Here is a 25,344-nt window from a genome sequence, read left to right as displayed (position 1 = left end):
AAATCTAGGCATGCAAATAAAACTTCACAAGTGCCCTACTTGCTTTCAAAGTGTTAATCACATTAAGGGCTAAGTTCAGTTATTCTTTTTATTTGCAGATTATCTGAAGTCTTTATTTTTCCATCAGGATTCTGGGGCAAAAACAGCAATAATATATCCTTGCAGAGGGAGGGGTTATTAGGTTATTTGGGGATGTAAAGAATGAATATGTATAGAATACATGCATTTATATATTGAATATATAAAGAATGAATATGCAGAATGTAGAATGACATAGGACTAGACTGCAGTTGCCACTAAAAGAAATAAAAATCTTATTCATGTCTGTGGGAGATTACAGATATAAGAGTTCAAACACCTGAAAATACTCAGAACTGCTCACTTCCTTCCTGGCGTGGGTAGCATGGATGAATTGTGATCAAGCAACTGAGTTCGAATCAAAAAAGACATATATATAAAGGTCAAAAAGAGAGGAAATTGTAGTAACCAGTTATTACTTTTTATCTGGTGGTTACTAGAAACTCTAGCTTTATGCTCACTGGTCAAGGCAATAGCTAAGATCAGAAATGGGGGAAATAGTGCCAGAACAGTAGTGATCCGAGCTGTGTCTCCCAAGCGCTGCGCCTCAGAGGGCTGAATCTGTGCAGGGTCCTCCTAGGGAGGACTGGAGAACATACAAAGCCACTAGAAGTGCTAAAACAATATTCGCAGGTCACGATAGTTTTATAAAACTCCTGGGGGTGGATGTAAACATCTGATTTTTTAGGCAAAATTTTATTCATTTTAACTTGTGTGCACAAGAAATTTCCATGTGGCGGCAGGGAACAAAAGTGTAACAGTTTCAGTGAGGAGAGGGTTCTACAGGTCTTTGCAAAGTTTCCTATTAATTTTCTTATCATATTTCTGTAAATGTCTCTGTGCAAATATCAATTTCTGTGTGCAGAGTTGTGTATTTGGTATCATCAAATATCCTCCGAGCTGTGATTAGAGTCTATTGTATGCAAGCACTGCAAGACATAAATGCGTTGCTGCTGATGTTTCCCATCAAGGTTAGGCATTGAAACTAAGAATCGCATAGAAATTACATGAATTTCACAGACACAAAAAAATCAGCTCCGTTTCACCATCACCTCCACCCTAAAGGTGGAAAGTATATAGTGAATGCTCTTGCAAACTTCAAAATTGAAATAGTCTTTAAGAGTTTTTTATAAAATATATTTGAGCAGTTGGGTTGGGTATGCAATCCCACAGGCTGTAAGACCTGCAGTGTCATCTACTCCGGAGCTGCATGGCTCCATTCATCTGCACTTGTGTATGGAGCTCTATAACCAGATGACAGTCTGCTATTCAGCAAAAAAAAAGGCGAAACAGGCTCTGGAATCATTATTTGCCAAGATTCACAGGTGCCTCTTGTAGAAAACTTCTTTATAGTGGTTCACTCCTCTCCACCAGGACACTAATCTCTATTCAGTGCGGAGAAATCTTGCCTTTTGCAGACAGAGGGTCTATTTTTATCTTTGAAGTTATTCCAACCCAAGTTGCAGCAACACTTAGAAGCACAGATGCAGATATTTTGTATAGACTTCCTTTTAAATATTCATGGCTGCAAACCTGTTCCCCTAATTCTGCCATCCAAAGCTGAGGACTCTGGCTTTTCCGAACCTTTCCCCGTCTCTTAATCCACGAGGAAAATGCTGCCCCTCCAACACAGTTGACGTTATATCCAAATGCGGATGCACATAATAAGTATTCTGCATATGCAGCAGATGGTCGGCTGAAAAACTAAAAAAAAAATCACCTAATGTTGAACAACTTCAGACTGGTGGCAAGATTCGTTAAACTGTGGACTGAACTCAACAAGACAAAAAACACCACTCGAGCGTTTTGCAGTGCACTAAGGGCTAAATTGATCAAACTGAAGGTCTGCATGCTGTCCTGTGATTTGCTCCATAGGTCTCTCCTTTGAGCTTATTTCACAGAAGTTTTCTTGAAAAACATTAGGCACAACTCTGTCAGCAGCTTAGCTACCCATTTCACAGCACCTTGCTCATATCTTGGACATATTTGTCAACTACCTGGTTTATACTTATACTCTATCTTAGCCATCGCTCCGGAATCACCTAAGCCAGTACTGTTTTCTGCAGATAATGCACTGATGAAGCAATCTACACAGATGGTAAGCTTTCAACTTACATTAAAAAAAACATTCATTATTGTCCCTATGGTTTTTTTTCAAAAATGTTGTCCAAAGAGGTATGAAATAATATCTGCAGTGTTTCAAGGGCGTGATGTCTATTAGGTTCTTTTAAGGTCAACTAGAGAATCTTTTGGGATGTCTTCCTAATTTTATCTAAGAAACATTTTCTAAATTTGAGAGATTAATAATAATAATAATAATAATAGCTTAAGGTAATGACCCGGATTTCAGATTCTATTGCAACTCTCACAGTTTTAAATAAGGGAGAAGGGGTTTAGAGAGAATGATGAACACAGTCTAAGAAATGTTGAGAGAGATTTTTAACTGTCATTTATTTAGAAGAGTATGTATTTTGAAAATCCTAGCTCTTTCTAAATAGAAATACATACACTGGAATTCTAAACAATACAACAGATCTTGATTTTTGCTACACTTTTGAGTACTGTGCAGAGACTGGTTTGAACACATACTGATATCATTCCTGTCACATGGGTAAAATTTATCTAACGATTTGTATGACCAAGAATCCAAAGAAAAAAAGGACTGAAAAAATACATATTTCTTCACTAAAACCTGGATAAAAGCAATTTTATGGCAGATATGCTAGTAATTTTCACAATGGGGAAAGATTTTGGATTCACCGTAGTGAGTTTATTTATTATTTCCTGAGTTTTGAACAAATAAATTCATAAATTCATTCATTATTGAAAAGCAAGCAAAGAAAAGGTGTTTCTGGCTAGAACATAGGTTAAGTCAAAAAAGAGGGGCTTTAGTTTGGTTTGTTTCTTTTTGGTTTGGGTCATCTTCTTACCTTAATATCTTGACAATTGAGAGAAGTCAGTCACTAAAGATAATCAAATAAAACCACGTTAGAATATTAACAGGTGTCACCTTCTGCCTGGAGTGCCAACAGCTGATATTACCTATGCTCCTTGAGCTACACGAGTCCTTTGCTCCATACTCATCGTCTGTGGTTCCATATATGGGTTTATAGAAAACTAATAATACTGTGACTGGGATAATTTACTGGCAAATCAACTGGAATCAGTGCCTTCTGCAGCTGTTTTGTCTCACCTGCTACTTGAGGGATTTTTTTTTTTTTTTAAGATCTGTGGTCACTAATTTTATATTATGCTACTGATCATATGTCTTTAATATGCCTCAGGCTTCAACAAGCATATGCTGAAGTGGGCAAACGGATGAGATGTGCTCTTGCCTTCTAGCCTCGTATCTGAAACAGAGCACGGGGAATCCCACAGTGTGACTTCTCTGTTATTTTCTCTCCTGAATTCTGAGACCTTCCTGTGAAAACCCTTTCTGCCATCTCCTTCAAGGAGGTGTGGGTTGAAGGCCAAAATGACACAGATGTCAGATATTAGTCTTTCTCTTTTTCATCTGTGCATATTCAGTTTTAAGATATGGAGACTGCTGTATAACTTTGAGGCACTGGTCAAACTGTGAATGTGGAGGAAGGAAACTTGATAGTAAGGGAACCTTGCTTTCATCTCAGTGGTTGTGTTAAGGCCCTGATCTGCTTTGCTTGCTGATGAAATACAACTTCATTTGCATTATCTCAGCCTGAAGCTTTTCTGTTCCCTGCTTAACAAAAGACTGTAAAATAGATTTTTGAAAGAATTCTATTGATAGCACAGTGCTTTGTGCTCATTTTCGGTGGTATTTTGTGGCACCTTTCCAAAATAATATAAATATCTGGAAAAACATGCACAAACGTGAGACTATGCCTTTTGGACACTACCTTCTTCTTAAAAGGAATAAACAGAAAAGTCTCAATAATAAAGAAAAAAAATGTGTTTTTTTTTTCTTCCAGAATTGTACAAAATAGATTGGTTCTGAGAACATAATTTTAATTCTCAAGGCATTTACCTGTGACCCAACTTTGCATGTGAATAGGATAATGGGTTCTTCCCAGACTATAAACATGCATGGCAGTTGATGAGTGCACTGAAGATTAACGTGTCTAAAGGGTACCATCTGTCACTTTTACTGTATTGTCTACTTTCTTGTTTGGTAACTGGTCTGAGAAGCAAATGTTGCTATTCCAGGTGAAGCAACTTGGTCAGCCGCAGTAAGGATGGTAGAGTCCAATTCTACATCACAGCAAGTGTGTGAAGTTTTATAACTCTAATATTCCCCAGAGTAAGAGATGAAAATCTGTTGCGTATTAAGTACCTGGAATATCTTTTTGAGATACTAAAAGATCCAAGTTATAAATAGTTAGATTGAGAACAAGGTTTTGTCTCTCCAGAGACATCTGGAGACATCTCCAGATGTTATCTCATACCAGATACAGTATGAGATAATCCTTCTTCCTAATTTTTTTTTTTGTTTTCATGATTCCAAAAATGAACCAGTGCTACTTTTTTCCCAGTGTTCCTGGCCATAAATGACTCTGCTCTTGCAAGTATCCATAGCAATTGTGCACAAACTATATTCTTATCTAGCAGTTATATTTCAGAGAACTTAGATGTCTCCTGTCTCTTCCCACTACTTCAATAGGCACCTTATTCCTTCAATTTTTTTAATTCTGCTCTCATCAAGAGTGTATGGAAAATATGGAGAAAATATTAAGTCAAAAATCAATTTTTGGGGGTTTATAAAAGAGATTGCAGGCTATAAATGAGAAAGAATGACAAACTTTAAAAGACGTGCAAAAATACCCTTTAGAAGCTGGTAAATTAGAATCGATTTCTTGTTTTGCCTCACTTGTGGAGGAAAGAGATAGTAGCAAACAGTTGTTTTAGATAAGTTTTATTCATAGTCATATCTGTCCACATTGGCCAGATAGGAACTTTTTTCCTAGAACTATGTCATTTGGAGGAATATAAGAGAGAATGGAATTGGTGCATTCTGCATGTTGGCATTGGAGCATTTTTTTTCTAAAAAAACAACAAAAGAGTAGACACGAGAGAATATGAAATGTTCAGAGTCAGGCTTGCAGTACTTTTTCAAGCATTTTTCAAGATGAAAACATTGGAAACCCACCATCTGCAGGACTAAAGCTATCCGATCTTCAAATCAATCCAAAAACCAGGTTATAATATGTCTTTAGCTAAGATGACCTGAGGCACAATCCAGAAGGCTAAATTCTAGCATTTGATGTCCCCTCGGAGATCCAATACCTCTTCTTCTGTGTGAGCTATTAGAGTAAATTGCATATGACTTAACACAGGTGGGAAATAAAAGACACTTGCTTGTGTGTGTCTGTATCTGTATCAACGCATATATCACAGGGCTTTGACTTGTTTAATTGAGAAGATCCTCTGATTCAGAAAAAAGGAAAATAGGTAGAAAAGCCTGTTTTCAGAGCTTTGACAGACATGACCTGACAAGCAGAGACCTCTTTGTCAACGTGAGGCATCAGAGCAATGAAAGGTTTTGCCTGAAACATGGATATGCGTGGCAATATTCCTCCCCCCGCCCCCAGAGTTGACCTTCATCTTCCCTTTCATTCTGCAGGCATGTCAAAGCTTTTCTTGTGCTTTGCATTAATACTATCCTTCCCACAGGGGAGGCACATTTGGGCTTTAAATAGCACAGACCAGAAAGCCGTTTGTGTTAAAGCAATTCATGCCAGCCCCAGCTGAGGCTGGGGCCCCGCTGTGATATGTGCTGCACAAATGCCAGGTGAGAGACAGCCCAGGTACCACCTAAAGAAACACCATAGGCAAAAGAGAGCAGGAGAGATGTGGTATCGTCAGCCCGGTGGTACTGTGAGGAGCACAGGCAGAGGGACTTTGGCAACTTTGCAGAAGACACCTATTCCATTGCTGGAGAACGAACATTAAAGAGCCCCCTCTTTATTTAGGTCTCCTACCTCTCGCTTAATAGGTGATAGATGATAAAAGACATGCCCTCTTGGTACATTTCATACTATTCTGCATTAGATAAAGCGTTGTTCAAATACCCTCTTGTTCTACAGATGAAATCTGGACGATACCGCAGCTTTCTAGACTTGGGAACAGTCTGAAGCCCAGGATGGTCCAAGATCCAATAGCTCATGATTGTATCTTCACTTGACTTCAAGCTGAACGTGTGGGGTACATTGTTATGACCCTCGAAGGTGTGGGAGGGGCATCATTTAGAAAGGATCTTGGCCATCATGTCACGTCATTACCACAAAGACAGATGGCCATCAGCCCAAGAGCAAACAGGAGCTGCCGAGCCCAGGAGAGTGTGCCAGGAGTCAGGCAGTTATTTGAAAGTGCAGGCTTGCAAGCCTGGTGAGTCACCACAATGTTGGCTCTGATGCTGCTCCTGCAAGCAACTCATGTAGCTAGGCGATTAAGATGATAGCCTTAAATTTGGCCTGAGGGAAGGTCCTTTACAGCAATTTGGTCATAGTCAAAACCAGACGGCCGAGAGCAAATCCTTCAGTACCCTCGTTCTCCACTGAGGAGCAAGTGGGCTGAAAAATGTTTTCTTTTTCGATACCACACGTGTATAAAATAGAATCTTATTTTAACTTACATCTGTTTTATTGTCTTCATATTTTCAGGCTTCACTACTTGACTGCACTGACTGCATTACAAAATTTGTCTGGAAGAAACATGGAAGTTTTGGTGTTTGGGTTGGAGACAGCAAGGGGTGTGGCAAGTTGGAAAAGCATAGAGGCAATCAGTAGTGGAAGAGATGTGTTAGCAGAGCTGCAAAAAGTAGTTAAGGTGGCTACTGTTTCATGAGGGTAAAGAGAAACTTGAGCCCAGCTTTCCTGTTCTTCGAACCAGGACTGTAGAGAGGAAATTTGTCTTCCAAAGGAATTTGGGGTTTCTGTTCGTGGGGCCCTGCTGCCCTTAGAAAAGAACTTGCAAGAAAGAGATGGACACTACAACTGTAATTGCAGGCATCAGTCTTCCTTGAGCCATCTTCTGCCATTGCACATTTGGATGCTGCCACCTTTGAGCTGTTGTCTAAGGTATTGAGGGCTGAACGCCCAGCAGGAGCACGTTGGTATAACTCCTTTTGGATGCTATGTCAGATGCTGCCCAAGAACTGCTTTTATTTTGTCACCTGATGTTGTATTACACCTTGTTCGGAGACTAGCTATACTCAGATCTGATTACTAAAGCATTAACTAGTATTAGAGTATTCTTGCACTGACAAGTAGTCCGTATTTTAAAAGGACTAAGCATTAGCGCAAGAGATGTGACTCCAGTCCACATTGCCCACAAGGCAGGCATGGAAGCAGGCATCAGCCTGCTCTGGGACATTAATATAACCCATCTACTAGTTTCACAGGACTTCATGAGATGGTGAAGTTACTCTATTCTAATGTTGCTTTTCATCAAAAAAAAATCAAAAGTGGAGTTATCAGGAGGCTGGATTTTTTCTCCTGTATAGCGAATGACCAATAACAGCCTCTGTGAGTGTGTAATAAAATGCTGCAACATGAGAAAACCAAAATTCCTGGAGAGAAAATTTATAACAATCACAGACACTGGAAACAGTCTGCTCTTAAATACATACTAGCATGTGTGTGAAAACACACCTATACACAAGAGTTTATTTTAGATTGTCATTGTTAATAGCATTGTTATTTGCAAGCAAGCATCACATATTTTTATGTCTGTCACGTTAGTTTTAAATAACTCTAATCTTCAGTCCAATTAAAGGTATCACCTCAAAGTGGATTATTTTATTTCCTTTGAGAAAAGACAGGGACTTATTATTCAGTTTAGTAAAGCAACCACTGCCAAACTGACCTTCATTTTATCTCACACGCTTTCATCTTATCACCTTCCTTTTATATTGCATGCAGCACTCAGATGTGCACCTGGCGCATAAGATCAAATCAAAGTTTCCACTGGAGGGGGGTCCTTTACATTCACACTTGCAAGTTCATTTCAACTCCCACATGCAGCATCTTAATGAAGTGGCTCAAACCATATTTTTACAATTTGTGACTCAAAGGGCATTTTTCTTTGTTCTTTCTGGGAGCAGTTTTTATTTAGAAACATGGCTATGATATGTTGCACTTTAAAAAGGAGAGCATTTTCTAAAAAAATAAAGCAAAAAAAAAAAAACCCAAACAAGATACTACTTTTTTAGCACCTCTTGTTGAGAAGCACCATCTACTTCAGTCCCAGTCTGTTTGAGCGAGCTTTTGCTTTTTAACACCGTCTTATTGCAATACAATTTTCATCTAGACTCCCCATTTACCATCATTACTGCAGTCTGCAAAGTGATGTGCAATTAGATTTTTTTTTCTCTTACATCCAGTGCCTTGAGAAGATAAATCTCTATCTGATGTACTGTGAAACTTCCATGTATTGAACTTCGTGGCTTTCTCAGTGGGAGATTTTATTCCTTAGTAATTCCGTGCCCGTGAATCAATTATATTTAGAGTGAGGCAATCTAAAGTGGAAGTAGCTGACAGCCAGCTACGGGATGTAAGGAGCTAATTTCATGCAATGTCTTAGGGGCACAGGGCTGATCTGCCCTATCTCTTTTGGAGTATTTCCTTCTGAAGCATCCTGAAGAAAACAGGTCACAAGGCCTCAGTCTCCTGAGGGACCACGGTATAGATCCTAGAAAATGAATCACATTTCTTAAATTTGGTTTTCTGAGTATGGACTAAAGAGAAGACTAAGGTACAAGCCCATTCGCTGAGGCGCTTTTACAGTATTCAGGCCCTGTTGCATTCTTTGGCCAACCTGAGCTTTTTGCTCAGTGAAATTCATGAAAAAAGAGAAAAAGCGGAAAAATGCAAATTCACGGCTCTTCCCCCTTTTACAGCCATCCCTGCTGCTTGTTGAGGGAAGCTCTGGAGTTAAATTCTGTCCTCAAAAACCAGAATTATTTCTACAAATCTTAGGTCTGATGCAGCCATTCACTGCCACAGCACGTTTCCTAGAGAATCCCCTTGGGAAGATGATGGCATGGTTCAAATGTAAGCCTGGTGGGAATGGCTTTCTCTTTGCAGATAAGATTTGTTGACTAAAATCTCTTTAAAAACTCTTTAAATGTTTTAAGCTGTATTTGCCTTCTGCTTACACTACCTGAATCATATGCTTGAAAAATCCAGTTCTGTCTACGGCCTGGCTAGACTGTTGGTGTAACCCAAACTTGCTGTTTTATCCATTTTTTCTGCTGCATCATATGGCCCAAAGCGCCTTAGCCCCTCACTGTAAATTGTATGGTGATATTAGACATTCAGTCCTTTTAAAAATTCAAATCCTGACACTTTAGTCAAGATTACATGCTTCTGTGTGCAAATGTGGTACATGACTTTTAAAATTAAAATTCTTATTTATTTGAATGGTTTATAATTCCTCAGTCGTGGTTTGTTGCAGCTGATTTCCATTTTGTTGACGTGCCAAGGAAGACATAATTTATTCCACTAGTTTATTGCCGTATTCACATTATGTTTCTCTTTCTTAATATTTTGTTTAGGCCTTTATTAAGTCACAAACTGTGCTGTTTAAATTTGGCCTCGAGTGATGCCTTTTCATTACAAAGTGATTTAAATTGCATGCAAATGAGGTTCGTACATATAGCAGACATATCCTGCACCAAGTGCATTCAGTCAAATGGATAACATTAGCCAAGGAACCAATTTGCACGATGCAGAAGAAGAAAACTAAGTGCCTAAGCTGGCACTTTTTAAGGAATAAGTGAAAGCTGCCGTCTATGTTCAATGTCTTTCAGCATTTGGGTATTAAATCCACGCATGGGAAATCATTGCCATACTTGCGGAAAAAATCTACAGGAAGGCACAGACTCTCTCCTCCAGCGTGATTTAGATTTGCTTTGCACTTTTTAGCAACAATCTTGCAGTTTTCTCATTTTTTTCTCTCCATAATTTGGAAGGATGTAAATGCCCGCTTTATTCAGCTGACTCACGTCAGATGTTCATCGATACCGATTAACCGCTAGGATCAGCTCTTCTGTTTCTGTGATTTTCAGCATACCGGCATCACACGTGAAAAGAAATCTTGCTGCTGCATTAATCAAAGCAGAAGGAAAACCCAGCTTTCCCTCCCCCAAACCCAGTGGCAAATGTACGACCTCAACTTTGCTTGCCGTTTCGCCTTTTCCCGTGGCCGTAAGTGGACCCGATATGGGCTATTAAAATATGCTGCCTATTAGGGACAGCATATCTTTATTCCTTTCACATATTTTGTCTCTGAAAAATAGGAACCTTGGTGACCATAGCTCACCATGAAGCATTCTTTCACAGAAAATCAAGGAATTGGGTTATTTTTTAATAAAGGTTAACTCTACTTGTTCCAGCTACTTGCAGAAACGTGGGCTTGTTTATTCCTTTGGGATACATCTTTTTAGCCTATTCAGTTGACGGCTTGGTTAAGCAAATTTTAATAGCCTACAGTATATCTGACCAGAGGAAAAAGATTTTTATCATTTGATGGGCAAAACTCCAGCTCTTCCTTGCTTACACATCCCTATGTCTCTCTCCATAGCCAGTTATACCAAAGAGAAGTATAGGATGCAAATCTTTAGTTGATTTATAGCTCATTAATACCAGGATCACTGCTTATTGCAAAGATACCTTTGGTTAATATATGAGATAAAGCCAATATGCTTTGCAGATCTCAAAGTGTCACAGAAATTAAATTTTAGGAATCTAAGCAATACAGGATTATGATTTTAATAAATGTTTTCTGCTGTTCATTTAGTCTTCAAATTAGGTAGTCCATTTGTGTTTGCTCCTCTGAAAAGCATTACTAAAAAAGACGACAAAATTAGTATTGAGAGCTCAAGCTTTGTTTTTTTTTCTTTAGCTCTAGAAATGGAAAGTTGTATCATTTTGTTGCCGCTACATACAACATGGGAACAGATTATCTACATAGCAATTTCTGTGTTTCTTTTTGCTTTTGAATTTTTGGTCCAAGTTTTTCTTTCAACATAGACAGCCAGTAAATACTTCACTGCTTACAGAAAGTGTATTGACAAATTCAGGTGATTTTTTAAAGTTATGCTAAACACTGCCATAACAGTTTATAATGGAAATCAACGGACTTTTGAAGTATCTTGGCATGATTTGACTTTCGGGAAAAGGAAGAATGGGCCATTTCATGTCAGTGAAAGAAAGCCGAAAATCTGGGAAGAACATCTGGAACTTGAAAAGATTTGCAATGAACAGAATAAAATAAAAATAGTAATCCTGTTCCCATCCCCAGTGTGTACCAAAGTGGTGCAGTAAATAAGGCATTGTTCTGATTGCTACTGCAGACTGAAAGAAAACTATTTATTCATTATTCTAATTGAACAATATAAACTGTGTTTAAGAAGGAGATGTAAGAATGTAGTTTCTTTAACTTGCAAGTTAATTCAGTCTTTTCTACTAAAAACAATGATGCTAGGAGAGCATTCAATGCCATTTTGGTTCAAGGATTAGAAAATAAAGATATAAATGTAATTTAGTCCTATGACTATTAAGTGGCTTGGTTCTTCTCTTTGGGAAATTTGGAAAAAGTCCCAGGCAATTCGGCTTGGCTGTTTAATTGAATCCCCCTTATAAAAATGCATCAACGATTTGTTTCATGTTCAGTAACAAACTTCCAAGGCCAGAGAAAAGAGACAGGTATTTTCAATAACAAATTATAATCTGTTCCACATGCAGGAGCTCCTTCAGGTGTGACAAAAGGATTCCTGGCAGACTACATAGATGAATCCCTAAAAACCTCCATCTCACAGAAAGTTTTCATGAATTATAATAAACTTTTAGAATATGCCTCCCAGCTTCCTAAAAAGCTCTCAATTTCAACATTTTCCTTGAAAAATGCTTTGTATAGATCGTGTAGCGACTTGTGAAATACAGTGCAAAATTGGCACGTTTTGGGCTCACTGCCAACACCTTGACCGTTGGCGAAAATCAAAACACTGTTTTTTTATCTGCATCTGAGCAGATAGGTACCCGCCAAATGCAATCTATAGTAGTATTTATCTCTCTAATAACATTATAAGGATCGCTTTCCACAATAAAATCCCCCCCTGGTTCTCAACAGCAGGGCCCAAGCACTGACCCAAACAAGTTTAGAAATCCTTCGGAAAGGAGACCATTTTGTACAAATTCTTCCTCCTTATTTCTTTGGAGCCTTTTGTCAAATGCAGTTATGAATTTTGCTTTTATCTCTGCCTCCCCTTAAGCATGAGCACTTTTAGTAGTTGGTTTTAGTTGTAACTGTTAGTCCACCAGGCTGCTGTTAGAAATGTCTGGTTTTACAGCCTGAGCGATAACTCACGTTTCTCCATTGCATTGCGCAGATTTCTGGTATTTATTTGCATACTTGCATGTCAGCAGTTCCTTACTGACAAATTCAGTACCCTCTAGGTATGCTCTCATTACTAAAAGCACTTGAAGAGCATTCTGTTAATACCTGTGCTTGCTTTCTCCTTGCTATCCATCTTTTGCCCACTGATACTCCTTTATCCACGCCTATATCTTCAGCTAGCAGAATCAAAGTTTCGAATTTGAAAAAGAAAAAAAAAGAAAACCCTTCATATAACATAAACAAGAGTGAGGTGCTTTGATCAATGATTTCAATTGATCTTTGCTTTTTATACCTCAGTTCATCTGCACCCTATCATTGTTGTTACTGATGGCTGCCAAGCATTGTCCCCCAAACCCATGATGGTTAATTTGGAAGAAACGATTATTTTAAATTTTGGTTGATGAAAGTTTGAGAGCATATCCCTGGTGGAAACTAGGGTCTTGCTAGATCTTTCATGCTGAATCATTCTGTGGCACAATGCCCATTCTCACAGGTCGTACCCAAGAAACACAGGAGATGATGCCACAGCATTGCAATTACTATATAGCCTTTCTTACTGGGATGCGTTCTAATCGTGAAATGACCCCAAAGGTAAAAAATGTGGGTTTTGTTTCAACTAGTAGATCCCAGAGCAGAGCACAGTATGCAGAGAAAGGAAGGCAGAAGAGCCATAATTTGGCTATCTGCTTCTGAAGGAGAAAGTGGAAGCACTGGCTATGTGCAGCCAAAAGGCAGAGGAAAATTGGTGGAGCCTTAGCTTGTAATAGCACAACTGGAAGAAAGGGAGATTAAAGTACCCTTGGCAATTCTGGAATACTCAATCTAAACTAGTTTTCCTTAAAACCTACAGAAACACATGCTAAATTCAGGAGTCCCTGGACTGAACCCATGGTGCTCGTTTATGAGATCAGAAGAATAATCTCCTTCAGAACTCGTGCATTTCTGATTTAGTCTGGTGTCATTCCACTAATTTCAACAAAACGATTTTTGATCCGCAATCAACAGTAACCACTTTATGTTAATATAGACCTGACCAGCTAGTTTTCAGGATCGCTCTGTTTCTAGGCAGGATGAAAACACTTCTCTTTCCTTTCCTAAGGCATCCTTTCAAATTTAATTCAGATCTGACAAGTGAGACAAGAAATCAATAGTATGTAGTATATACTGTATAATGACCTGGAAAGTTCTTAAAATAGCTGTGCTTGCTTCAGAATAGGTACTCAGTATGCTGTGTGCAGTTATTTGGCACGGTGGCTATTGGCCAAGCTCCATGGAAAATACAGTTCTGCAAAACAGGGGCAGACCAAAGAAGGGATGAACGTATATGTTCATGCTACTTTTGAATTACTGCACGTAATCCACCATGATACATAAATCAGTTCTTGTTTTAATCTTTCCCAACCCTGTCAGGAGAACATGAGCAGAACAATACTGAAGGCTGTGATTATTTAACTAAAACAAGTGTAAAGGCTGGGTACTCTACACATCCTATATACTGTACATACGACCACATCTATGCATTGAAGGTTTTCATAGCCTTTCTTACCTCTGTCTCGGCATGCGGATGAGAGGTTGTTTATGGCATCTCTTACTGAGGCCAAAGAGCTTGTGGACAATCTTCTGTGCCTTGAGGAAAAGCTGCTTCATGCTGTTTTCTAGCTGCTCGTAGCGACGCTGGAAGTTGGAATCCATCGTCCACAAATGCATCACAGTGGATGTGTTGAGGAAATAGTTCATGGGCAGCCTCTTCATAAACAATTTGAATTCCTCTGAAAAAATGGCAAAATTTAGTAAGCTTGAATTACGGAGTTGTGGTTATTGTTGCAGCAAAAAAAAAAAAAAAACCAAAAAACCCTTCTAATATTGTCGTTTGTAAACTTTTAAATTTTTTAAACTGGACTTTTTGATTGTTTTAAAGTAGAAAGGTGACTACATTGTCAATGGTAATATTACAATAAAAACAGCAAAAGGAAATAATTAGGTAGTTACTAACTTCATGTTTAGAGTAAATATAAGCAATGGCATTATGTCTCACCTTGAGAACATAAAGGTTAAATGAGAATCAGGGTTACTTACCTTCAAATCTACCTACTAGGACCTGAGGTGAAGGCACTTAAAGATCAACATATAGGGACTTATTTGGAAAGGATGGGAAGTTATCTTTAAAGAAATATATTCCAATACTTAAGAAATTCAAGTGAGTTTACAGGCCAGCAGACTTTTAGACATGTCATTTCATATATAACGAGATGAACCATTTAGGGTCAGACTTCCAGAAGTATTTGGAATTAAAGTGGGGTTTTTCAAAGCACTTTATGGTATTTTAACACTTCAGAAATATACCTCTTATCTTCTTTTTGACTTTCATCCTGATCTCTAAAGTGGAAAAAGAATTCTTAAATCAGAAGATCACTGTAACGATGAATACCTTAAACGTTGTGGTTCATTCTGCTGGTATGGTTTATAGACTAAATCTTATCTAAACAACTGTATTAATCAATGAATCTACTCTCATGAGCAGGATAATTTACACACTGATTTATAAGTTTTGGAGATAAATAAACTTTCCTTCAAAAGGTCTTTAATTAATGGAAAAAGGAGAAAATGAAGAGCCTGCTTGAAAGCATGTGTTTATCCTCTTCTTTCTTGTTTCCCTATAGCAGTACCTCCTCCTGTCTGCCCTCCTTCCCACTGCTGTCCTCCCACCCTTCACACTCCGGTTTTTTCTTTCAGCTTGTTCACACAGCAAAGTGCCTTATCTGCCAGTTCGGCTTTCACCCTGCCAGATGCTCCTTTCGGGGAGTCTGCGCTTCGGCAGACTATGTGAACGCAATGATCCGCCGGCTGAAGCAGCCGCCTGCTTCAAACTAGAGTCGGTCGTAATATTTACCATTGCTTCAATTTCGGGTTGTTTGTGGGAGACGGTGGCTTGGGGAAAACATCTACTCCCATAGAAGAATACTCCATTTTCAGCAAATCAAGCAGCATGGCCATTGTGTTTCTAAGGTTTTCAGCTTTAGCCTTTTTAACAGAACATTTTATAGGAAAAGAATGGAAAATTTTTTTCTTTTGGGGGGCTGAGAAGAAAGATCTTTTCTAAATGAGCCTCCTCCCCGTCCTGGTGGACATGGGGCCATGACAAAATAGAACAGCCACATTTTGGCATAGCATTTTCTGCGATGGATCAGAGAAGAGGGACGGTATGGAAAACTCTTCTGAAAGGCACAGAACAAATGGCAAGGGGCAAAGAAGATTATTTATTTAATAAAGTGGTTTTAATAATTCATGTGGGAGGTCCTTGGCGATGTGTTATTCCTCCCTCTTTGAGAATTTGCCCTCTGCTGTGCCGCCCTCGAGCTGAACGCCACTGCCCCTCCACCTTCCCTAGGTGCAAATGAAACGGTGGAGGAAAGGAGCTGTTTGCTCATTTTAGAAAGTGTCTGGAACCCAATTCTCATCCTTTGCTTTTTTCCCTTCCCCTATTTTTGTCCAAGTTGGGTGTTACCCTCCATCCAAAAAGAGTAAGTATCTGTTCCTCGGTTTGTACCTTAATCATTTGAATTTATAGAAGCATTTCACAAATTCTAGGTTAGCAGATGACCAGCTCTACGAGTCTTGGTGGTGTTTTGGGAGAATTAGCTCCTCGTTCTCCCTTTACCAAGTGACAAAGTGACAATGACTTCTTTGTCTCACACCTCAACACCTGGTGTGAGAGAGGGTTAAAGCTGGCTGGTTTGAAGGAGGCACAGGCTCAGGGGCTTGGCCTTCCAAGCCTGAAGAGTGCATTTTCAAATTTAACAAAACGGCAGTAAAAAAGAAGCGAAAGCAAATGAAAGGCAAATAGGGTTAACTGAGCTGTCAAAATATGTCCTCTGGCAAAGCTCAGCTCTGCAGTTTGTGTAAATCGGTCAAGCTCTACTGACTTCAGAGGAGCGTGCTAATACACCTAGGGAGGATCGCATCCAAAAGCCACGTTCCTGAATACCTGTTTGAACCACTAACATCTCATTTCCCTTCTGTTCTTCTGAGACACTAGTATATTTGCTTAAAATCAGTTTCATGATGCCAAAAAAAAAAAAAAAAAAAGTCCTGGAGGAGAGCATATACTCATAATGTGCCTTTTCAGTTTTCATATCGCTATAATAACTTTTTTAAGAAACATTTTCTGTTTGCTGTCCTTTGCACAATGGCAATAAGCTTCACAGCTGACAACTAATCAGATGCAGTGTTTAGAAGTGATAAGGAGGGTTTACACGCTTTAACTTGCAATGCAAAAACATTTCCAATAAGAAAATGCTTCTTTTTTCCCCAGTAATAAACATAAACTTTGACTATCCCTGGGTCCTGTATGAACATGCTAATGAGCACCACAGTGCAGGTAAAACAGAGACAGAGATAAAATGAGCACGGTTACATCGTGCCTTCTGCAAAAAAGGGAAGAAAAGATAATGTCTTCATATCTTAAACAGACACATTTCATGATCTGTGAAACTACGACACGAACTCCTACCATTCAGAGATGATTAAACTATTACACTCTAATCAACCCATTATACCAGCCATTCCTGAGGATTAACAGCCTTCGGTATTACAGTGCTGGGGGACATACAAACTGACACTCTTAAAACATGATATTTGATACCAGATATGGTATATAATTTCAGAACTTTTTAATTTATTTTCAGATTGGTAGCTATCAGGTGCACATGCAATGCAATTTTTCATATTGCTTACTAACTTCAAATAATGGAAAAGTGCAAAATAAATTCTATGCATTGACTGATCAAGCAGGTTTATTTAACTGTTTATTTTTCTAGATGGTCATGCCTGATTTTCACTTCTGAATTTCTTCAAGCTAAAGCTTCCTTCAGTATTAGTGGTGTCTGGTGATTGACGCAGCAAACCATAATTCAGTGGTAAAGAATAACCGTAAAATATGACAATGGAGGCAAACATCATTGCTGAAATCAGATGAACATCAGACATATCTAGCGTGTAATAAATACCTAGGGCTACCTGACTTGTAACCTAAATGCTGTTTGGTATCAGGTCAGGGTATACTGCTGACTATGCTGGTTAGCACTCTGCAGGCAGAGCTAGCAAAGACCAGACTAATGCAGGACGCTTCATCAGAAGATCCTGTTACAAGGAAAAGAAGGTGCCTGCTCTGCATGCTGGAGGAGAAGAGGACCCCTGTGTGCTCTGTTCCAAATGCTGTGCATCTCCTTTATATTTGGAATTACCAGAGCTATATATTCATCATACACTCTGGTTATCATTTCAGCTGTGGCTGAGTGCTTTTTGGAGCTTTTCCAAGCTATCAAAATGACACACGTCAGCTTGTTTCCCAAGATCCATTTCAGAGTATGTTAGGAAGCATTTTGGAAAACAACAGATTTATATCAACTTAGAAATCCGATGCACTGGGTTAATAATGGTATCATAGGCTAAAATCTGACTGTGCAAGGTAATTCTGGCAGTACTATAACATATTGCGTAATACCAGTTTCTTCTCCCAGTTGCTTTAAACAGAGGTCCATGACTGAGCTTTCAACTATGGTTCCTAAAATTTTCTTTCAAATAATAGCCACTGTTTACCTGATCAGCATAGCAAAGATTATCTCTAGTCTATGGGGACAAGGGAAGTAATTAAGTGTGGGAACAATCTATACACAAGTTTAGAAGAAAGCAAAGCACCCTACAATTGCACAGTAATCAGAAAGAAAGAAACTTTTAAGAAAAAAATTGTTAATAGCAAAGAAAAACACAAAAAATGTCAGCCTTCACCTCAGTGTTTAGAACTTAGTGTAGCTGGAGAGCTGTCCTTTCATTAACTTTTATATTGTCATTTAATTTAATCTCATATTCTGCCAAGCAATGCTACACAGAATGAAACAATTTAATCTTATGATAGCAAACCTATTTTCTTGGGAGTTACAACATAGTGTTTTAGTAAAGATACATTTTTGCCTAATTGTGGATTTAGGTGCCTAACCTAAACCTAACTTTCATTTTTTAAATCAGTCTTGAAATGTGAGGGGAAAAAAAAAAACTAAGAAAAAACAGTCTGACAGGAAGTGAAAAAGTATTTTGCCTGGACAGTTTAAGAATCCTTTACTAATTGAAACATGAATCCATATTGTATATATAAAGAGATATATTTTCTAAAATGAATAAGAATTTAGACTGTATCATTTAGAAACACTCAGTAGAAGTAGGTCTGGAGGAGAAAAATGCTTTTTATATCACATTATCATGTCAAAATCTACCATTAGATAGCAATTGAAATGGTCTGTTTTGTCATTTCTCTAAATGATGCTTTAATGACACATTTTCTTCTTTATTTATCTAAGAATGATAATAATAAAAAGTCTTTGACAAACTTTGTCTTGAATAAAATGGTGGTGAATAAAATTAGTTTGATTGACAGCCTTTGTGACACTTACGCATTGTCTGTAAAATCTGTGCATCTGCCATTTATACATACATCTCTTCTTTCTATCGAGCTCCTCAACTTGCTTTAAATGTATTAGGATTCTGCCTTCACGGAAGAGTACAAAAATACAGCTCTAGAAGAGTACACGTGGAAAAGATGTTGTGCTTTGGCACTAACAAAATGTTACAGTGGAAAGGCAAATTAACACAATCTGACTAGTCTTTAACAAGCAAAGATGTGATAATATACGTCTGAACAAAAAAAAATCGCAGCCTGTTCCTCCAGCCTGTCCAGGTCCCCCATGGGTGGCAGCCCTGCCCTCGAGCTATTGAGTGGTGGCCCCCATCCTGCCCTCATTTCAACGTTGTCTGCAGTCATAACAAGTGCACTTTTATGTCCTCCATGCTGTTGATTAAGTTGTTAAACAGAGCAAGTCCCAGGATAGACCCATGTCGTACGCCACTTGTTACTGGCCTCCAGGCAGGGTATAAGGCCTAGGCTCTGGCTCCCACCATATTCTGGTATCCAAGTTAAGATGTTGTGGTCTGGATGGAAGGACAGCTAGACAGGTTAAAAAAAAATCTGGTTGCCTGGTAGGGTTCCATGCCAAGGTCAGCCATTGCTTTCCCCTCATCCACTAATCATCATTTGATCATAGAAGACAGTCAGATGGGTCAGACATGATTTACCCAGTCACCTCATATTCCTTCCTGTGCACAGAAATATGCTCCAAGAGGACTCGCTCCACGAATTTCCCAGGGAACAAGTGAGGCTGACCAGTCTGTAGTTCCCTGGATCATCCTTTTGGACTACTTTGAAGATAGGTGTAACATTTGGCTTTCTCCAGTCTTCAGGGATCTTCCCCAATCTCCATGACCTTTCAAGGATAACAGAGAGTGGCCTTACAAGGACACCATCCAGCGCTCTCAGTGCACCCAGATATGGCCTGTCGGGTCCCACGGGCTTGCATGGGTCAAGCTCTCTCAAGTGCTCCCTGACTCAACCCTCATCCACTGCTGGTAGCTCTTTGAACCCCTTCACTAAGCTCAGGGTTTGGGACACTTTGTCAGTGAAGACTGAGACAAAGAAGGCATCCTGCCTTATCTGTTTATACAGACAACGACAAATCACTAAATCACTTGCCCCATTCAGCAGTGGGCCCACATTTTCCTTGTTCAGTCTTCCTCACTCCTCTCCAGATCCTGAACCTCACTATTTCATGGTCACTACAGCATTTGATTATCACATCTCCACTCCAGGTCCACTCCCAGGTCTCCTCTGGCAGTATTGCTGGTGCCCGTGTGAAGGAGCAGGGAATGCCTGTGAGGGAAAAGACTACTTCAGGAATTTGAAACTTCAGTTGTAGTTGCAGTTCAGTCGGTGTGGATTTTTTTGCCTTCTTGTCTAATTTCGCTAATCATTTGTCTAGACCTGATTTCAATATCCCTCCCTTTGACACAATGACAATTCGTTGAAATAGCAAGTCAAAATAAACAGATAGTATTTGATAAGGATCAACAGCCAGAGCCAACAAGAAATGTTCAAACCAAAAGCTTTGACTGGCTGTGAAAAACACTAAGGAAATACCTCTGCTAACAGCAGCTATCTATCTACCCACAGAAAAGATGACGTACAGCAGCAAAACAAGGCATCCAACCCTCCTCTGCCAATTTGCTGCCCCTCTGTGCCCATTTCAGTGCTGACGTTATCTGCTGATGCTGTAAATAAGCCTACTATTTAATACAAATACTGGTTTATTTTTGTTGTAGACCAGAAACTGGAGTGAAAACTAACAATTAATTTCACACAAAAGCTAAGGAAAGCTGCTAAAGCTGTTCATTTCAGAACAAAGAAGGGTCTTAAGCAGAACTGTGCAGAGCATAGAAAATCCATTTTGCAGAAGGATTTTTAGCATTCCGAAATTAGAATGCAACCTAAATCTTTTGAATTTCTCTGAAATTCTCCAAATGTCTCTGCTTCCTCTGAAATCCTCTGAAAGGAACATTGCAAGGTTTTCCTGGTTTACTTTGCTTTAAATTGATCAATATACTTCATCTTGATGGAACAGAAATTTTACATTTTAATGTCAACCTGTAATTTTGTACTATAATACAAAGTGTTATAAAGTAAGAAATGACAAAAGGAAAGATCATTTCAAAATGAAGGTCAAAGTGGTTTAGCATATTCTGTCAAAAAAACATTGTTTTGTAATTATTGAAGGCTTACTTCTGCTTTTTCCTCCAAAACAACTGCCTCATTATTTTGTAGTATTTTGTAGATCAATGTTTCTCTCTTCTGTCCTTCAGCTGTCCTTTCTGCTTAGCCTGAAAGTTCTTCAGGGAAGCGACTGTCTCTTACTGTCTCTATAGCTTTATAGAGTAGTTAGCACAATAGACCCCAAATTTAATTGTTGCCATGTAATACAAATAATAATAATAAATTCACACGTAGCTCCAGGCAATGGCATCCTCCATGGAGTCCACAGTGATAGCTGCAATTGGTGTGAGGGGCAAGAGTTCGGATAGGAAAGATAGCATAATCCCCGATAGCTTATCTCACTTTTACATAGTGGTAAGGTATGTGAAAAACCTTCCACTCTAATAATAAGACCATAGTAATGTCATTCCTTTCCCATAACACTGCTTTTAATTGTAATCAGGGCAATAAATATTATAGCAAGTCAAATACCAGTGTCGGTTGCAAATTGAAACCTCAAACCACAGAGCTAGTAGAATTGTAGTCTGAGGGAATAAAAAGCAATAGGACCTACATTTTGAATGGCTGGATAAGGCTGCTGTTCAATAAAGTGCTGCCGCAATATTGTGTAGATATTATTAAAGAGATTTATAAAAGATATATGGGTTTTAAAATAGCCCACCATGATTCACAAGCCTGGAGAAAACAAAGCACTAAAATGAACATATATTTGTTTTTATGTTGCAATGAATTTTAGTTGTTCATGATACATTACTTAATTTGTCAGAAGAAGAAGCAGCTGCGTTCCAAGAAATACATATCTGAAAATAATACAATCCAAGGAAGCATAAGACTGCAGCTCGAAGCCACCTTATTTCTTCACAGAAAAGATAGTAAAGCTGAACCTTGCATTTTTCTTCTGACTAGCGTAAATTCTTGAGCTCTCCCTATAATTAAAACATTTGCTTTTCCAAAGCAAATGAACTCTCTTTTGAACTCTCCGAAGGACAAACTGCAGGAAGGAAATGAATGCGCTGTGAAAGATGTGGACTGCATGTGAAGGAGGAGAGAAACTCAACATTTAATCCTGGACAGGCTGTTTGAGCTGGTACAATCTAACTTCTTTGTAATACCCAGAGGAAGCAAATTATTCTGATTCTGGCACTGGGAAAGGGTTCTTTTTTGGGAGGGGTGGGGAGGGAGGTTTTTTTCAGTGGGGAATGCTGCAGGCTGGGATATCTCCTATAAATCCTAGGCTTTGCAAGGAGGAGAGGCTAAGTATCTCAGTACGTGAAGGTAGGACTGGTGTGGAATGGAGATGCTCTGGTCCTTCAAAAGTGTATAGTTTCTTATGGACTTCATTCAAATGTTACACTACAACTAATTTTATATATGTATATGTGTGTGTGTGCGTATGTGTATATATATAATATATGCATTAGTTATATCTATAATTAATGCACTGAATGGCAAGGTCTTAAAGGAACAAGAGATCGCAGGTGATCCCCTCACAAGCCTTTGGCCTTCTTGATGCACAAATAAAGAGGAAAACATTGGAGAACTGCACATTCTAGTAAAGACAGAATATCTCCCTGCAAACGAAGGATTAGTTCTGAAAGGTTGCTAGCTAGGATATAATAATCTTCCTTCGACTCTGCTGAGAGCTGAAAGGACTCAGTTTTTCTATAATCAAAAAATGACTTGTTTCTTATTCTCAGTCTAAACATGACCTTGCCAATGCGTTTGCTTTTCAGAAACCAGCAAGGCAGAGTCCAACAGCTGTCTCTGTAAACCCCAGCGTTTGAAGGGCCTTCATCCTATCAGGTATTCTTTTAGATGTGACTTTGGGTCATTACTCTTTTAAAAATGTTTGCATTCCTAGGCGTCAGCTGGATGTTCCTTGGAATTAGTTGCAAACTTTCATCTCTCTTGAAATTTATTTTTAATGAATTTTGGGTTATTTCAGAATTTTTTGTTCTGTGAACCATTCGATCATTTCAATTTTTATTTTGATATATACGCATGTCCCTGCAGCACGATCGTTCTAATTTCTACTCAGTGTAGAAGTCTATTATTATTCTAGAGCAATGTAAATGTACATAATGCATAGAACATATGTGAAGATATGCAAAGATTTAGATGTAACCTCTGTCACCCAGAAAGGTACCATATTTTTTCTTGGTCATGAAAGCATGAAAGGAATGGTAAGGCAAAGAAACATGTAATAAGTCACAGAAGCATAGTTCAGGAAAGAGAATGAGTGAAAACAAAAAGTGTTCTTGGAAAACACATTGAAGTAAATAATCAGTGTTAAGCTGTTAGAAGATTTAAGCAGCTCTGAATCAGAACAGACAACGTTGCCCTAGAAGAAAAGAGAGGCCACAGAATGACATCGCTCTTAATAAAGAAAGTCCAAAGCTGCCAGCGCAGATTGGAATTCCACCAAGAATGAGGTTTTGTCACCGGCTTTGAAGGGAATTACATTATGTCCTGCACACGGTGCACATAAGTAGAATTATATTAGATCAAGCCTTCTGCTCCTCCTCTTTTATCACAATGTCATCAGGAGGCTTAAAGGGTCGGCAAATGCAGCACCTTGTAAAACTTGAATAAGTTGATTTGCCAGGTGCTGCTTTTAGCAGGAGGCATATAATGCTTTTAGGTTTGAAACGGAGGTGATTATATCTGCAGGATTGGCTGCACTTTCATTTTTGGAGTAGGGGATGAACAATTTAGACACTGGCTCTCCGAAGAACTTCTGCACATCCCACCTGTTCATCTTATTAGGACAGCAACACCTCTGTGGGGGTGAGGGGCAATATCGGCCGCAGAAGGGATGACAGCTTGGTGTATATGTACATACTATCGATTAAACCTCCTGACAACCACACGGGGAAGTTAATTACTGGGAGGCAAATTAACACCCTTGCAAGATAATAGAGAAAACAATAATTATATTAAGAACTCAGGAGGCTGAGGTTTTTTGGCTTTGAGCCTGAAGCTGTAAGCACCGTTTTAGAGAGAACCACTGCTCTACTGCTCAGGGGCAAATGGTTTTGAACCATATTGATTGAAGTCTTTATTCTCAGTGATTAAAAAGCACCTTCAACCGCCAGCGCATCTGTTCAGACTCTTCACAAGGAGTCTTTCAATTACGATTTCAAATGACACTCCCTTTGCATAGCAATTGGTCTACTCTAGTCAACAGAGAGGCCGACCATGCTAACCGCATGACCTCTCTCTTCCTTCTGAATCAAAAAGAAGCTTGTTCGAGAACAAGGTTAAGTTTGGTGTTTTTATAAACTGAAGAAATCCTTCAGTATTCAGTCTTAATTCCAGGTTTGCTTTTTAAACTTAGGCTACATCCATCTGAGTTAAAACTTGGTAACTGGAAAATCAGTAATATGTTATTGGACCACTTTAAGGGAGAACTTCTAGTGGAAAAAGTCTTCTCTGCAAATGGCAGTATGGGGCTCCAGATTTACTGGCTGCCTGTAATGCCAAATCAAATCTACTCACGTCACAATGTTATTTAAGACTTGGAATCTCAACACAGGCTCTGAAAGTCAGTCTGGTCGCTTTTTCTTCTGCTACAACAGCAAGAAGTTTCTTCTGAGGAGATATAGCAACATCTACATGTGGTATGACATTTCCAAATTAAACCTGCAGCTTAGCTTCTGCCCTTGCACTCATTTTTAGTAATCTGAAACAGGTGCAAATGAGATATTTGGTACATGAACTATGCTTTAAAATGTCTTAGAATGTAGATTCTCAATTTTTTTTCCCTCCTATACTAAAAGGATCACAAGAAACCCTACAAAAACCAAAGCAATTTTACCTAGTGATTAACCAAAGGAAGTCTGAAAAAAAATTAAAGTAAGATGGGCTCTACAGGAGTTACTGAGGACGTTATTTGGGCTTTAGGGTGGTTATTACTAATGACAATAAGGGAGAAGGTCAGAATCCAAGTTGATGCCTACATCATGTAGTGAATCTGCAGGCTTGGCAGCTAGGAAAAAAATACTGTTTACTTGTCAACTAGGTGACTTTGATTTGAAGATAGCGAGAGGCTATAAAAATGAATCCCATGGTGCCCATGTTTGCTAAAGCAGCTTTCAGAAAGAACTCCCAACAGAGGAATAGCAAAAAGCAGTGGCTTAGTGAGATGGCAAACAAAATTATACTAGATTTTTCTAACTAGAGAGATGGCAAGAGCTAAACATCACAGATTAAGTTTGGTCTGGCTGTAGCGTTGCCCAGAA

General features: G+C 38.8%; 1 protein-coding gene across 2 annotated transcripts in view; it reads right to left on the bottom strand.

Moving 5' to 3' along the window:
- Positions 1-25,344, bottom strand: part of BRINP3 (BMP/retinoic acid inducible neural specific 3) — a 209,590-nt gene that overhangs the window by 21,514 nt on the left and 162,732 nt on the right. For both annotated transcript variants that reach the window (XM_064515541.1, XM_064515542.1), the window contains exon 7: positions 13,997-14,219. In XM_064515541.1, coding sequence (XP_064371611.1) covers positions 13,997-14,219 — 223 coding nt within the window. The remainder of the gene's footprint in view (positions 1-13,996; positions 14,220-25,344) is intronic.

This window comes from Dromaius novaehollandiae, chromosome 8 (assembly GCF_036370855.1).
Source record: "Dromaius novaehollandiae isolate bDroNov1 chromosome 8, bDroNov1.hap1, whole genome shotgun sequence".
In the NCBI taxonomy this organism is placed as follows: Eukaryota; Metazoa; Chordata; class Aves; order Casuariiformes; family Dromaiidae; genus Dromaius; species Dromaius novaehollandiae.
The sequence above is the reverse complement of the archived record's forward strand: the minus strand, read 5'-3'. Positions and strand labels throughout refer to the sequence as shown.